The sequence below is a fragment of the Salminus brasiliensis genome, chromosome 24, assembly GCF_030463535.1.
Source record: "Salminus brasiliensis chromosome 24, fSalBra1.hap2, whole genome shotgun sequence".
NCBI classification, from domain to species: domain Eukaryota; kingdom Metazoa; phylum Chordata; class Actinopteri; order Characiformes; family Bryconidae; genus Salminus; species Salminus brasiliensis.
Window position 1 is genome coordinate 1,805,530 of NC_132901.1, and position 17,779 is coordinate 1,823,308.

The following is a 17,779-nucleotide window of genomic DNA, read 5'->3' on the forward strand; positions in this document are numbered from 1 at the left end:
GTACTCTCCCATACCACACTGACCAACCTACAAACTACTAACACGTCTAACAGCGACGTGTAGGCGGCCATAATTGTTATTGACCCTATTTTTTTTATATAAATTTTTTTTCTTAAAGTCTTTATTCTTATGTGGAATATTTCATTTATGTTTTTAATGGTGATACAAAGCTATACTTTGCAACTCATGACTTTTTTTAATATAATTTGCATTTTATATATATATATATATATATATATAATATTTCTTTCCATTTTATTATTATTTTGTAAAGGTTTTTTTTTTCTTAAAGTCTTTATTCTTATGTAAGACTTAGACTGCAGTCTAAACTGAATAATGTAAATAATATTTTATATCAAAATAATATATTTTTTAATTAAATTAAATTTTGTTATCATTATTTTTATTATTTTGTAAAGTTTTTTTATCTTAAAGTCTTTATTCTTAAGTGGAATATTTCATTTTTTATATTTACATTTTTTAATTTATGGTTTTAATAGTCTTTATTTGCATTATTATATATATATATATATTTTAAATATTATTATTATTTAATTTATTATCGTTATTTTTATTATTTAGTTTAGACTGCAGTCTAAACTGAATAATACATATATAATATTTTATATCAAAATAATATACTTTTAATTTAATCTCATTTTATTATCATTATTTTTATTCTTTTGTAAAGGTTATCATCACCCAAAGCAGCCGTAGAATGTAAACGTTTAGAGTTGTGTAAAGGCAAATATATATATTTTAATAAAGTTACTTATGAGTGTGTTTTATATGAAGTCTTTATCTACAATAAACAAATATAATTGGTCTAATATAGTAAAAGAAACACCACCAGTTTACTAAACTACACCAGTTGGCCTATGCGACTGTTTCTCTTTACTTTCTGTCTTTTATCATCAATAAAATAAACAGTCAACATTATTTCTTAACCGGACGCAGCCTTTTGTTTACGTTTGAAAACATGTATATATGAGTTTCTCTCTGTAACTGCATATCTAGAACTGCTTATCAGGAGCTGCTCGTTCCTTATGACTTACCTGGACACCCTTCCTGTGAGCAGAGTCCAGTACAGCACAAAGGGCAAAAGGGCAAAAAGACAACGCGACGAATCTCAAATGGTTTTCTGTTCACAGAAGCAGGTAAGAACCTGAACTATTCGAGTAAAGAGCAGCAGAAAGCTGTACGCTGTTTATTTACTGTATGTAAAAGCTACGGTAAAGCAGTGAGGCTTAAACTGAGAAGCTAATCAGTAGCGATCGATCATCTTAACGATGGATGTCCTTCACGTTCGCTTCCTTATCATTGTAGTTAATGTTGGATAAAACTTACAGCTGTAAAATACATTTCTAATGTTTATTTATTTATTTATTTAAATGATATTACTATTATTATTAGCTGCTTTGAGTTTATTACACTGTATGGAAAGTAGCAAAGCGCTTCCAGACTTACAGTTGCGACAGTCATGCCTTAGATATGGATTCAAGTTTATTAACAGCACTGTATTGAAAGCTGAGGATGCTGAGAACTGTTATATATACATAAATAAAAAACATGCATATGTTGTTTTTCAAAACAGAGGACACTGGGGACACACTAGAATGGTGTGGACACTTGACTCCACCCAGACAAAACCACAGGATTTTTAAAACTAGGTGTGGCAGTGGGAAGGCGGAGCTTCAGGACGCTTGGTCTAGTATAAAAGCTGTTTTCGAGTCTGGAAGTGGTCCAGAAATGGATGGTCTGGGTTATGCTTAAAGCAGCATCTGATTGGTTCATTTTGTCACGTGACTGCTCACGTGAAATCTCCGTACTTCGCAGCTTGAGTTTTTGTATCCGAAGAAAATAATAATAAGCAATAAATCAGTGTTTATAAACGTACGTCCACCGAAGCAAACCAACGATAACGATCCCTCCAAACTGGCCCAGAATCGGCCCGCGGTACAGACTTGTGGCGACCGTAGAAGCAAACGCTAACGACATCCCAATGCAAAATCTTTTAGATCCCTAAAATTACGCTAATATATGTGAAACTGCTTTTCCTACATCAGTTGTACGATATAGCTATCTGGTAGCTAAAGCTATGCTTGCAAGCTACAGTTGCTGAACGTGAGCTTAGCATGAGGAGATAATGGTTAACATGCTAAGCTGGCTAGCTCAGACTAGCATAAATGTTACCACAAGTGTAGCTAGCTGTATATAAGCGAAGGGCATAAAATGCTATATACTTTATACATTTCTTTCCTTTAGGAATTTAAATATCACACGGCCGCTAGTGACACAGCTTCACGTTAGCCAGCTCAGCTCAGTTCAGTTAAATTCGCGTCTTCTTGAGAAATAAACACAGCCATTTTCACTCTAATAATCCACCAGTGAATCGACATGTGTCCACGGCTGTATGAGGAATGTAGATGATGGTAAAATGGTGGGAAATCGTAAATCTCGTAAATCAAAAATGTGCCAATATTGTAATGGTGAGTAATGTGTTATTCTTTTATTGGCAGCTATGCTACTGATTTGCTTGGCCGCTGTTGTCGCCGGCTCTGCCGCAGGTAAACAGAATAATCACGTATTGTTTTTTAAGAAAACCTCACCTGAAAATTCAACACTTGGATTTTTATGAAGCCTTTTTAAATTAAATTTAATGAGGAGCTTCCACTTCCACTGCTATCTGTAATTCACTTCATACAAAAAGGTTCATCTACATTGACCAGTTCAGCGTGCCAAAACATTTTTGAGACCTCAAAATTAAAATTTTAAAATAAGTGCAAGTTAATTGAAAACTGTCTAAGCTATAATTGCAAAGTGTTGTATTAGACAATTAGTTATAAATGTGGCTTTAGTTAAATTATTTAGTGTACAATATTTTTTATATTTATTTACAATAGTTTTGTGGCATATTCTATCAAATACAAATTTATAAAGAAGGTTAAGGGAATGAACTGAATTTTACAGATTTATTTTTTTCATTTATTAGTGTAGGTTTCAGTAACAGTGTGGCAAAAATTATGCATATTATTAAATAAAATAAAAAAATTTTTTAGTTATTAATTATTTTCTTTTTAGAATTCACTTTTAGATGGTTTTCGAACCCTCTTTCCAAATCTCTTAAATAGTCTGTTTCTGATAGACTGCCTTTAAGACGTTACTTTCATAGGCCTTAAAATAGGACCTTGTGGGACTCCACAGAATCTGGTAAACTAAAGGCTACGTCACAATAGTTTCCTCTTTAGTATTAATAACCTTAATAAATAATTCTTTAACCAAGGGTTTAAAATGTTATGAAAGTTATGAAATTAGCCTTTTTTATTTATTCATTCTTAAATTAAATACAATAATATTACACAATATTACCTTACTATAAAAAGAGCCCGTGTGTACCACAGGCCTTACTGTACTGTACGAAGTATTATAGAACGAACCTTCTGTCTCTTCTGTCTCTCCACCATCAGATTTCTCTGTATTCGTTCCGAATGGTTCAGTGTCAGAGCCTCGGGGGTCGTCGGCCGTCCTGCCTTGTGGTCTTACTCCCATATTAAATGCCGAAACATTTGAGATTCGATGGTACAGGCATGACTACAACCACCCGGTTCTGCTGTACGAAGATCAAAAGGTCCAGGAGAACGTTGGAGATCCTCAGTACGGAGGCAGAGCGTCTCTGATTGGACATTTGCAGGAAGGCAATGTGTCTCTGAAACTGGAGGACCTCGTGGTTGGAGACAGTGGAGAATATGTGTGCCATGTTAAGAGCACCACGTGGTACGAAAAGGCGGGCGTAAATCTCACGGTGATAGGTAAGACCTCCCCTGAGCACCTGTGTTCTGCCCTTTTAATGAAAGAAAATACTTAAAAAAGTATTTTAAAGCATTTCTATTGGTCTATTCGTCGTGAAATTCTGATACAATGTAAAAAATTGTCAAATTCTTAAAAAAATAAATAAAACAGCAAAAGTTTGAGGCAGAGCTCTCCCTCCATCCTTCATAGCACTGGGCTCTTCGCCTCTCGTCTCCTTGACTGAGGTTGGAGATCAGGTGAATGTTACCTGTGCATCAGATGGATGGTCACTAAAGCCCACCGTCACCTGGAGAGACAAAGAAGCGAGGGAACTCCCTCACAGCCGCACTCGTTACAAAACTGGTACCCGATCTCACTCTCTTTATAGGTATACGCGCTACATGATGAAAAGTATGTGGACACTCCTATTGTAGTGTTAGTGGGCTTCGCACTATATACCATCACTACCATTATATATACCATTCATTGCTAACAAGTGCAAAACATCAAGTATACAGTCAAACACTGGCTGTAGAACAGGCTACCGCCCTGCCACACAATGCAACCTTTCCAGAAAATGGTAACCCTGCTAGAGCTGCCCCAGTCAACTGTCAGTGCTGTTACTGTGAAGTGGGTCTCAAACTTGGATAAACGTTGGAAACAGCTAGCTTCCCGTGTCCACATACTTTTGAGGATGTAACATGTGTTCAACTCAAGATAATGATCTTTCTCTCTGTGTTCATCAGACTCTGAGGGGTTGGTGAGCGTGAGCTCTTGGCTGCTAGTCTCTCCATCAGAGTCAGACTGGATCTCCTGTTCTGTGGGTTTATCTGATCAGGAGATGAAAGAGGCAAGAGTTCAACCAAATAAAGGCAAGAACGTGTCCTGAATCACTCCTGTGATTTTTTTTTTTTATCCAACGCTGACGTTAACCTCAACTTCTGAACCATCTTTATGTTTCTTTAGGAATCTGGAGGGAGGCGTTCATCTCGACTCTAGTGCTTTCATTAATTGTCATTGTTACCCTCACTGTTCTTCTTCTTTTAGTCAGACAAGGTAACGTTTAAATGGTTGTCTTTTGAATGTAACCCAACACATAATCCTAACCCTAACCCCAAACTTAACTCTAACCCTCACCTTACCCTTGAATCTACCCTAAATCCCAACCCTAACTCTAACCTTACCCTTAATCTTGAACTCTAAATCCTAACCCTCGGATTTGATTTATCAGGGCTTCTACAGTGGACCATCCAAGTAAAGTGCTACCTTTTGTTTTTATAGATTTGCTACCACACTGCTCATCCCACAAAAACGCTAAAGCAGCAGGTACCATTTATCATATGATGACTTTCTGTCAGCAATAATAATAATAATAATAATAATAATTCTTTAAATATGTGAGATCATTGTTGTGCTGCAGGGCTAAGTTTTAGTTTTTAGTAGATCTGAAGCAGGTTGTCTTGCCTGTATTCTGCACCATCTATCCATCCTTCAGTTTTACCAAGAAGTCCAGTCCCCACATAATGCTGCCACCACCCAGCTCCACTTTTGAGATGGTATTTGTTGAGTCAAGGGCAGTTTGAGTTATAAATGTTGGTCAAAAAGCTCAATTTCTGCAGGTTATATTGTAATTGTTGGGGTTTTTTATTCAGTTAATTTTTATATATTTTGAGTAAGACAACAATTTGATCATTTAAACTGATATTGAATGATGAGTGTATGATACGTATTTTCCATTTTTGTCAAATAGTTGATTCTCGTGAGTCAATTCCAGCAGAATCACATCCCCTTACAGGTAACCCTTTTTTATATCAATAGCTGCATATTTTACAGTGTAGATGAAAATATTACATTCAATTCAAATTCATTTATGTAGCGCTTTTAACAACGGATGTTGTAACAACAAGAAGCTCTGGGTTCGAGCCTCTTTTGAACAAGCCAGTGGCGACTGCCAAGCCAGAAGTCCCTCAGATCGAGAGGACGAAACCTTGAGAGGAACCTAGACACTTTTTATGTTCTGTATGTGTGTATATACTGTACAACCGGACCAACTTTCCTACCAGCAGTAGAAAACAGCTTACGAGGCAATAAAAAAAGATTATTGATTATTATGGACTGTTCACCCGCTGACCACTAGATCAAAACGTCTGCTGAACCTGAACTGCTGAACCTACCCCCAAAAAAAACCCAAAACCCCAAAAACACTAGTATTTTACTGCTTAATGTAGCCACGCTAATTTCTCTTGATAATTCCAGGGAATTCTACAGAGAAGACCGTAGTAGAAGATTCCGGTGAGTTGGCTTCCTGAACATCTCTGGCTGGTGAGAAAAGCTTGGGTGAGGCTCCAGCTTAACATCACCCATGTTTCATGTATACAGGTATCAGTGCACAGTCCCCTGTACCTCCAGTGTCCGCTGAAAAACCATTAAAAATGTGGAAGAAGCTGAAAGACCAAAAAGGTAGAGGAGAGCTTCTTCATCTCCAACAATCAACCACCCTCATCATCATTATCCCTCTCATCACTGCTCTTTTCTCCCACAGAGAAGCTCACTCTAGATCCAGCTTCACGTCCATCGTCTCTGACCATCCAACAAGGTGGAGTTGGTGTGTACTGTGGACAACACAGCATATCCGCCCTTTTGAACCCAGACCCGTTTCCTCAGGTTCTGAGCAGAGAGGACTTCTCCTCGGGACGGAAATACTGGGAGGTTCTGGTGGATCAAAAGGAGAGGTGTAAAAAGTCCTGGTGTGTGGGGGTGACTCAAAAGCCCCCCACTAAAGAGACCCTCAGAGCTCTCTGTTATGATGAACAGTCTGGTATTTACACCAGTACTGAGCCTCACACTCGAATACCTGTAGAAGATCACTTCACCACCCTGGGGCTGCTTTTAGACTTCCCCCAGAACACCCTGAGCTTCTATAATGTAGATAAAAGAGCTCATCTTCATACTTTTAGCATCAGAGATATGAGTAAACATAAATACTTTGCTGTAATCAGTCCTGGGGTAAAAGATCAAAACACTGTAAAGTTTTTATAAAAACATTTAGACTTTTACAATAAAATACTCTGAGCTCTTATAAAGTAGATAAAGGAGCTCATTCTCATATTTTTAGCATCAGAAATATGAGTAAACATAAATACTGTGCTGTAATCAGATCAAAACACTGTAAAGTTTTTATAAAAACGTTTAGACTTTTACAATAAAATACTCTGAGCTTCTATAAAGTAGATAAAGGAGCTCATTCTCATATTTTCGTGTCAATAATATGACCAATATTAACTAATTTCACTCTAATCAGCCCAGATACACAATAAATCTTGTTTTAAAATCTTATTTTACAGCTATGTTCAGATACATCCACACAAAATATGTAGTATTGTGCAGAAATTATTGTCACATTTAATTCACATTTAATACATTTTCAATTTAATTTCAGATTAGTTTTTAATTATTATTGTTAGAAGTATAAATTTATGTAATTTCACTGGAAATCTAATACTGTCTAATACTGGAAAACTAATAACAATGTTTACTGTTTAAATGTCTTTTTAACTGTAAATAGTCTGTAAATAGTAAAATGTTCTTACACTGATAAAGGGATAATCAGATTTTTTTGGGGGGGGGTAAAAAAACGTAAACATTTAATCGCTCAAGTTTTTCGTACGCTGTACATGCAAAACTTTAAAGCTTTAGCTTTACACTGAATAAAAATGTTCTTTAGAGAGGCCTTTCCCTCCATTTTCCTATAATATTCAACACTAGCAACTTTAATAATGTGTAAAAACCTGTTAAGTTTGCTTTTATGCTTAAAAAACATGTTTATTCACAACAACTCACATCTTATTTCTTCTGTCCTTTGACTGGTTTTGGAATAGTAATTTTATAATATAAAAAATACCAAAATAAAAGTACATAACATAGCAATAAAGGCTGTACGATCTATTTAATGTGTGTCCTAATGTTCTGTTAAAACTGTACATTCTGATGAATTACCTATGACAGTAAATGTAGTCCATGATTTAGGGAACATGTTTACGTAAGCTTTAGATGTTTGGTCTACTTTTTAATCTGAATCTTCATTCTGAAATATGAACAGGGTGGGTGGAGTCTTTTGCAGAAGAAGGATAAATACACTGTAGCTTTTAGTGGCTTTTAGTTTATAGTGTTAGGTGTCACTGGCAACACTGGAGAAATGAAGTAGCACATACACTCTTCAGTTCACCTCAACTGTAATATTTGACAGAAATTTGCTCTTGATTTAGGCTTCCTATTTAATAACTTTAGTAGCAGTAGTTTCAGTAGTTTTTGCTTGCTCGTGGGATTTACAGCCTAGAGCTTTTAGCAATTTATTGGAGCCATTAGCAGAAATTCAGTCAGTATGAAACTTGACAGGCAGCCAACCTGGGAATAAACTATATAACACCAGGTTTAAGTGATCTAGACACCACAGGACAACCAACGTCACAAAAATCCAATCTAGACATTAACATAAACGCATGTACTAAAAAAAACAATTGTATATTTTTTTGCATATTTTAAGTGATAAAATGTGTTGTTTATATGAGAAATAATTACCAAGCTTGACCAGGTAACTTTTGGTTTCACTAAACAACCATTAAGCTCTAGAGGAAAGTTGGAAAGTTGGACTTTGAACTTAGTATCAGTAAAAAATATCAGACTGTTAAACCTGTTCATTTACTGATTCTGAAATCAAGGGTATTAAAAAACGTTGACCCTGCTGTTGTTGGACTGTCCAAAGAAGAAGAAGTTGGGCTTTCTACTAGATTTTGGAGTGAGCACTGCTGTGAGGATTTGATGGCATCAGTGACAAAGAGCTCCGTTAGTGAGGTCAGGATGTTGTCCCCAACTCATCCCATCCAGAAGTACTGGATGGAGCTCCTCCCCCATCATTCCAGAGAACACAGTTCCTCCACAGCTCCTCAATGCTAGAGGGCTTTATATATACCCCTCTAGTCCATGCCTGGCATTATTAGGCAGCATGGCGCCAGATAGTCCTATTCTATTGGGACTAGACAAGCTCAAAGTAGCTATCTTCAGAAGCAGTGTCCACAAACATTCGGTGCTGCTAAGCTTTCTTAGATCAGATCCAGCCACAAGGGGCTACCAGACGTTGACTTTACCATTGATTTTGTTGACCAGTCTTACAGTGTCAGGTGTTTTATTGCTGCGGTATAGCCACTCCTTTTCCAGGAAACGTGGCCATCCAGATCGCAGACATTAATGTTTAACAGCAGTCAGAGGAACTTTTGTTTTCTGCAGGATTCTCAAGAGGTTTACAGAAGTTTACGCCTTTAGAAAGCTGTAGATTTGAAAGAGGTTTAATAAGATTATTAACTCTTGCTCACCTGCTGTGCTCCGAACTGAGGACTATGGCTCAGGGGATGATCCACTCAGGTCAGTTCCAAAGTACATGGCATTATCACAGACAGTTAAACAAGCACATTCGTGTATGCAAGAAAACCCTATGCTAAACAGAGTCAACAGTGATGGCAACAAACTCAAACATCTGATCATAGAATGTTGTCAGTGCCCCAAGAAAACAGTGTTCAATCTAATGTGTAACAGGGAAAGTTTTAAAAAATAAAATAATAAATCACAAAGTCAACAATGCCAGTCAATTTAAGCAGCAGTCCTCAAATCAGTAGCTGGATGCTTAGCGACCTTTTTTTTAGCACTTCAAGAAAAATAGGTGGTTGAGATGTGGTTTAAAGTGTTTCAGAAGGGTTTGGTGCGAGATGCTTGATTGTAGACACACTATGTGATGTGAAACTATGTAACTATGATAGTAAAATAATGCTAAACGTGACAAAACACTATTTTAATGCTATTCGGAGACGCGAATTAGCAACTAAGCTAAGAAAACCTTAATGACCATACATTTCCATACTACTTACTAGAAAACAAACCTCTGTTTACCTTGGCAAGTTGACCAGATGGTAGTATAAAGAGCTAACTGTGATTCATGACCTGCTAAATAACACTAGCCAACACTGAGTACTTTCATTTCATTTACAAGAGTGTTGTCTTGTATCTAATGGTTGAATGTACACAATATAGACAAAAATATTGGGACACTCGCTTATTCACTGTTCTGAAATCAAGGCTGAGGGACTGTCTCTACTGTCCAGGGAAGAATGGCTTTACATCAGATTTTGCTTTGAAGATATGATTGCATCCAGAGACAACAGCATTAGTGAGGTCAGGGTGTTGGATGATTGATCACCACCCCACCTCATCCTCAACTAATCGCATCCAAAAGTATTGGATGGAGCACTGATCTATTATTCAATGCTGGGGGTTGTATACCCCACGCTGTGTTTGTGCCTTTGCACATCTCTGTCAGCAATGGGTGCAACTTAAAGTAGCTGAATGATGGGGATGTCTGACCAATATCACAGTGGGTTCCTGAAAAGGCCCTTCAGAAAAGCTCCACAGATCAGGGTGGCAACATGGTTTGGGTTTGCTCACTTCTGACATGGAAAGCATGATTTCTGGAGGCGGTAAAGCCTCTCCAGCTCACCAAAACAAAATGAGGCACTCCAGCTTACAACCTTGTCACAGTCAGCATGGTGGGAGGGTTGTAAGAGTACATCTGGATGCTTTCCAAAGTTATTTGTAAGGCTTTTTTTCTTAGAACTGATGTTGTCGTAAAGAAACTTTGGGAGGAAGCAAAGAGGAGCCAGAAGGTAACACAGACATGGGAGCACCCTGAAACACTGGCATCCAAATGCTCCACTGTCCACAAACCTGAGTGTTAGTTAGCCATGTCCCTACACTGTACAAGGGGACAATGTCACAAGCTAGAAAATGCTAGAATTAGTAAATAAAGGAGGTGAACCCCTAAAGCTTTTTAAGGGCAGTGATGAATAGGCTGGGGTTAAACATTAATAGTGCGATGTGTTCCTGTAAAGCTAAACAGCTAAACACATTACCTATAAGAGCATGAACAAAAACGGCAGATATTAAACGCAGAGTGTGTTTTATATTGCTATAATATCTGTAATAAATTATGCAACTAATAAATCTTTACCATTAACAGCTGTCCTCAGTCTGTGGGTATTGGCCAACCTGAACAGCTGCTCAGCTGAAGGTATTATTTATGTATATAAGTATCTATACATAAATACATAAATATACATATCTATACAATGTCAAAAAAAATGTCATTCTCCCATTTAGGTACCTTCTCTCTGTTGGTTCCTCATGGATTCATCTCAGCTCACATTGGATCCACAGTTCTCCTGCCATGTGGAGTTTCCTCTTCGTTGGACGTCACAAACTATGAAGTACGCTGGTACCGACCTCATAGCTATGACACCCCAATCCTGCTGTACAGAGATCTACAGGTCCAGGAGAACCCTAGACATCCTCAGTACCAAGGCAGAACGTCTCTGGTTGGGGATCTGCAGAAAGGCAACGTCACTCTGCAGCTGGAGAACCTCATCTTAGCAGACCGAGGAGAATACGTCTGCTTCGTTAAGAGTATCGAGTGGTATGACAGGGCGAGTGTGATCCTGAATATTACAGGTGAGAAATGAACGTCTATTGAATTCATAATTACTGTAAAGATCTGAAGAAGACTGGGAAATTAAAGAGATCATGGTCACAGAAAAAAGCCGGTGGCAGCTGTGTTAACTGCCACCATCCAAAACATCTAAAACTGGTTCACACGGTCACTAAGGTTCAGGTTAATCCAACAAGTCAATTTGTAAAGCATGTGGATTGTCTTCATCTAAAAGGCAGAAGAAAAGATGGATGATCTGATGTTAGCTTGAGGCTTTTTTTATCTTACTGCAAACCATCATTCTCTAGAATATAGTACTAGAGCCTCTCCAAACTCCAAATGAAATATTCTAATCGTTTGAGATTCTGGACTTCTATGCTTTAAATGCAGTAGTAATTTGTGCACTAGTAATCTGTAAAAGTCAAAATTCACTATTCGTCAAAAACAAACGTTTAAGAATAGCTCATTTTGATGCAATGGCTTTTTTTAAATATATATATATATATATTTTGAGGCTCTTTAGGTTGGGGGTTTCAAACAGTGCCACAGATTTGCTTCCGAACTGAGCTCTGGACTTTGGCTTTGCCATTGTAAAACATTAACCTTTGCTCTTCAACCACTCCTGCGTTGTTTGGGATCACTGAGCTTTGGTTTTTAGCAGACTGAAACGGGTTGTCTTGCAGTACCTTCCTGGATTTTGATGAAATGCTTAAAGCTTCTTCTTGTATCTAATGGTTGAATGTACACAATTCAGATAAAAGTATTGGGACACTCGCTTATTCACTGTTTCTTCTGAAATCAAGGGTATTAAAAATAGTACATTTTAGATATGATTGCATCCAGAAACAACAACGATTGGGATGATCGATCACCACCCCACCTCATCCTCAAGTAATCACATCCAAAAGTATTGGATGGAGCACCATCTATTATTCAAATGCCCTCCTAGCTCACTCTTCTACAGGGTCTAGACAAGCTGTGTTTGTGCCTTTGCACATCGGTGTCAGCAATGGGTGCAACTTAAAGTAGCTGAATGATGGGGAAGTCTGGAAATCCTGGATTTTTTTATCCTTAAATTTGAATATGATGCTTCCACCCCATTTTTATCATCTGACCACAGAACATTATCCCACATTTGATCTGGTAGCTTTGGTGCATTTATACGTTTTTAGTATATATGTCAGTAATGGGTTCCCATACAGGCCATTTGTATGCAAGGGTATTGATATTGCTGACGGATGCACCTTTGCTCCAGTCTCAGCCACTGTTTCTGAAACCTTCAGAGCGATTGTTGGCCTACAGCTTCTATTGACTCACGGTTGGTCACCGCTGGCTTTCAGAGATTCCTTAATATTAATAAACCTGTGGTTGCTCTCTAATTGCCAGGACAAGAATACCCCATGTCAGATTACAGTCCCTATTTGAATATTTGCCTATATTTTGATTAACCTACCACTGTGTTCCTTATTCCAGTGGTCGGATCTCCTCCTCTTCTGTCAACGGCTGAAGTTGGAGAACAGGTGAATGTGACCTGTGCATCAGATGGATGGTCACCAAAGCCCATCCTCACCTGGCGAGACAAAAGAGGAACACAGCTGAAGAACACTGTTGAGCACCACAACACAGGTTCCTAACGTCGTCTTTGACTGTCCCTGAGGACGTTCTTAACAGAGTATTGCAGTTTTTGGGAAACTCACTTTCACTTTCACTTTCACATCTCTCTGTGTTTATCAGACTCTGAAGGGTTGGTGAGTGTGAGCTCTTGGCTGATGTTCTCTCCCTCCGAGTCAGAGTGGATCTCCTGTTCTGTGGGTTTATCCAATCAGGAGATGAGAGAGGGAAGAGTGCTGCCTCTCAAACCTTCGGTCTTTAAAGTCGATTTTGTTGATGATGCAACGTTAGAACCAGGTACGTCTTGCACCTTTCACCGTGACCCAGTGTATAATTTTGGTCGTCAGGTTTACTAAGAAAAACATCTGTTCGATCAGGAGTTTCTCCAGGATGGAGAGCCTTCATCATCTTACTGGTTTTCAGTCTGTTGATTTTCAGTGTAACAGCCCTGCTCCTCATCCCCAAGATCAGAGGTAAGACCATCCGTGAATCTTAAGAAATCTCATGTTGCCATGAAAAAGTCTAATTCGTGAAATTTTCTGGAATATAGATCGAATTTTCCAGAAAGATTCCGAGCCTGCTTTAGTGGGTAAGTAAGGTTCAGTCTTCTAAATCTTACATTAACATGCGTTTTGTATCCGGACAGTATCTGGATCTACTCATCTACTCTGATTGGATTCTGCTTACACTGGTCATTAAAATACACCTCATTTCCGTTTTACTTTCTGTAAACGACGGTTTCTCATCAGAACTGTCCTGCTCTGTGAACAGTTCAGAGGAATGGTCGGAGTCCTATAAGTACGGATGGTTTTCGCATTTCCGTAGAGGCTCTATTAGAAAATGCAAACGACTATTTAAACCATAAGCGAACAAACTCTGAAATACTGCTCTCATTTACCAGATCTATTCAGTTCTGTTTACACGTCTATTAAATTTGGAGGACAGTTATTAAATCAGTCTCTGATCCCCTGAATGTAGTAGCAAAAAAACGCTGTAAATATCAGGTGTAAACAGGCTCTTTGTTGCAATTATATCTAAATGGGGCTGAGAGGTGCAACTGTCTAAGCGCTCGCCCTACTGTTTGGAAAACATAGGCTTGGTTCAAGAGAGCAGAGAGTGGGTAGGATGGCCCTCCCTCTGGACACTAACATTAAATTAGGAAATATTATATTAACATTATTATTGGGGTAGTTTTAGTGATAAGATAGTATAAGCTATAATTGAACTGCTATGGATGTTTTTCTTCTTCTTTGAGGTCATTTAGAAGAGCAAGGTAATTCAGAAGAGCAAAAAAATCTTGTCGGTGAGTAGACCTGACTCTCATCTATCCTACTTTTTTCATATTCAGACACTTTCAGTAAGAAATGATTCACTGAACAGTATTTTTCTTTTCTCATTAAATTTAAAGTGTGCACTTCCAAATCTCGGGCCATCGGGTATTTCTTGGTCAGTGTGTGGCTGGTACGGTCATTTACCGGTATATGCCCCAAGATATTATTACTTTAACTACATGGATATTTATTTTTAAATATTAATACTTGACTATCTAAAAAAATAATAATAATAATAATAAAAAAAAATTAAATAAAACCAATCTGTTAGGCATCTTTTTTATATTTATATGTATATATATATTAATTTATAGGCGGAATATACGTATAGAAACATATATAGATATATCTATATCATATTACACAAAGATATCATATAGATTATTTATATATGAAAACAGGTCTCGAATCCTCACTTGCACTGAGCACTTTCTAAGCTGGGGCATGTTTTGAGTTTTCAACTATAATTCTAGATGAGGTGGGAGAGCAACTGTAAAGCTATCGGAGATCATTTCTCCAGACAGAATCTCTCAGATTTTATCATCCTCACTTGTAAAATCTCCTTTGATCTGCAGAAATATTAAAATAAAATGATCGTAATCTAAATTCAGTTAGGAAGTACTACATGTCGACAGTTGACTCTGTCTATGTGTGAGCAAGCAAGTTGCTTCAAAGCTATTCTCTCAAATGAACCAAAGTTAACCAAGTTAACAACTACATTAAAACCAGGGGTCCACAAGCAAACTGTTTGTAATGTAAAATGCCAGTTTGAGCAGTTGAAGGGTAAATAATATTGACTTTGGCCAACCTATATTCAGTGTAACTGGTGGTGTCTGTATTTTTACTGAAATATTTTGACTTTATAGGAGAAGTCACTCCTCCAGAATGCCAAGTTTATGCTCTGAAAGAAGAAATAAACGCTGCTGATGCGTTCACTCAAACCTCAGGTAACACTGTAACACAGTTGGTGATTTAAACCTCACACCACCTTTTTAGGAGTATAGAAGGAGACATCTCAACACCTCACTCCACTATAAGTGTATAATTAATTAATGGTGTATAACTATAAATATTAAAGTAATATTAAGTAATGCAATTATCACAAGCAACACATTAACATTAGTCAGATAGAAGTACACCATCATTAAAGAGTACACCATTAATAAAAGTAAATTAATTAATACTGTATTTACTCACTATTCGGTGAGGGAAGGTGTGTTTTAGGAGACTGTGAGTTGCATCCAAGCTTGAGAGATGCATATGTATAAAAATACACAATATTATATATATATATATATATATATATATATATATATATATATATATACATACACACAGTATGTCCTCATTTGTCCTCATATATATACACACACGCATACAAAATATTGTTGATATAGTGCATATTTAAATTACAGCTGAATAGATGAAAGGAAGAAATCATCATAGAAATATAATTCTGTTATTAAGTTCATCTATCGTTAAGTTAATCTATCAATGGATTCTACAGTAAATCAACAAAGAAGTTTTATATTATTATTGTAAATAAATATTATAAATGTATATTATTAAATATTGTAAATTTGATTGAGTGTATTTTATTTTTATTTTCAATTTCCTGTTTCTTCAACTACATAGTTTAGTCTAAACAGCATTACAATAACTCTCAGTCAGGAGTAAAGCAGCATGACTGACTCTGATTTTCTCAAACTGAATGTTTTTATGTATTTATTTAAACTTGACTTGAAATCGCCATTTCAGATTCTCTGAATTTGTCAGTAAAAGATCATTTGAACTTTTTTTTAATTTCAGAAAAATATGTTTTAGCAGAAAAACTAGAAATTCCAGGTAAATGTTTCATGTTCATGCCAGCCAATCCTTCAATAAAAATAAATATACGAAAAATACAAATCCATGCTTTTTCAATATTTAATATTTCTGTTATTCTTTCACAGACTGGGAAAAGATGTTTACATGCAAAGGTAAAAAACAGCTCAGGTTCAACACAATGAATATGTATTAAACACTAATAAACTCTATGTTGAATGTAAATAATTGTCTACTGAATGTAACCTTAACCCTAGCCTTTAGTTTTAGGGTTTATGGTTTAGGTTGTTTAAGTGCAGGGTTACATTTACCTTCCTAGAGTTCAACTGCAATTAATACATATTCTGTTGAATGCTAGTTGAGCATATTGTAAATATTGTCAGTATTTGCAAAACATATTTTCACAATCATCAATATGTATGCTATATTAATAATGACCACATTTATTTAAGGACTGTGATCTGTTCATTTAAACTGATGTCAGTTTGGTGGTGTTTTTTTGCAGTTGCTATCAGACCAAATGCTTCAACATCTTTCCTGGAGGTCGGAAAGAAAAAGTCAAGAGTGACGTGTAAATCAGACGTCCGTGAGAAGACAGGGTTTGTTCATGTCCTGTGTGAAGAGAGAATCCGCTCAGGACAGTATTACTGGGAGATAACTGCACTTACAGAACCGTATAATACTAAAAAGCCAGGAGATAAATATGAATGTCCATCATCCTGGTACGTTGGGGTGACCAGTAAAGCAGCTGAGAAGAAGAGCAGAGTTCCTCTAAATCCACAATACGGCTACTGGGTTCTTCACTACGATAAAGAGAGAGGGTACTACGTTAATGATCCCTCTTCTGAAAACCTGACTCCGGTTCTAGTGAGAGATCGGTTCTCTAAGCTGGGAGTGTTTCTAGACTGTGAGAAGAACAAGCTCTCTTTTTACGACTGTGATAAAAAGTCCCATCTCTACACCTTCTATAACGTAGACTCTACAGAACCACTGATTCCAGTTTTAAGTCCTGGAGAGAAACTTCAACACACACTCGGAATATGTCAAGAAAAGTGTGTGAACTGTGATGAACTTTACTCGTGAAGAAGTTTGAGCCAAAACTAAAGATAAAAATTCAGTGAAGAAGAAACAGAACTACACTCATTTACTACGGGGATGTGATTCTACTCTACTGACCGACTGAAACAGGCACATGGACTGAGAACACTACAATACTGTGGCTGCTTCTAGACATGAGCTATTTTACAGATTTAACATCTTCATCATATATATATATATATATGTATAAATAAATAAATAACCTTCTGTTGTTGGTCTTCTGTGTCAGGTTTAAGATGTGACACATTATATCAGTAATGACGAAAGTAAATATTAAAAAAATTATCCAGTGAATCATTTGTGTTCGGATTTTAACTAAGAGAATATAAGGACTTCTGGAAAAACATGATTTTTGACTTTAAGTAAATTTGATTAATTAACTTGACATTTACGGAAAATATAGGAATGGCTGGAATAAAATTAAACAATTAATACAGTTTAAACAACAAACAGACTAAAAACAAATAAACTAAATGAAATTTAAACTAAAAACTAATAAAGACTAAAAACAACACAAAAACAAACAACCATCTTAAATACTTCTGGAAAAACAAGATTTTTTGACTTTAAAATTTGATAGATGACGTTTACAGAAAAT

At 36.7% G+C, this 17,779-nt stretch overlaps 1 protein-coding gene across 1 annotated transcript; it reads left to right on the forward strand.

Moving 5' to 3' along the window:
- Positions 1 to 2,521: 2,521 nt before the first annotated feature.
- Positions 2,522 to 17,779, forward strand: LOC140547208 (uncharacterized). Its single transcript, XM_072670797.1, is given in 21 exon segments — positions 2,522 to 2,567; positions 3,468 to 3,809; positions 4,000 to 4,152; positions 4,536 to 4,661; positions 4,756 to 4,845; positions 5,071 to 5,115; positions 5,540 to 5,584; positions 6,076 to 6,249; positions 6,332 to 6,813; positions 9,045 to 9,207; positions 10,853 to 10,903; positions 10,993 to 11,340; positions 12,791 to 12,943; positions 13,052 to 13,225; positions 13,306 to 13,413; positions 13,464 to 13,517; positions 14,184 to 14,231; positions 15,126 to 15,206; positions 16,069 to 16,104; positions 16,212 to 16,238; positions 16,589 to 17,779. Coding segments are annotated over 21 exon segments (3,324 nt in total). The 3' UTR covers positions 17,167 to 17,779.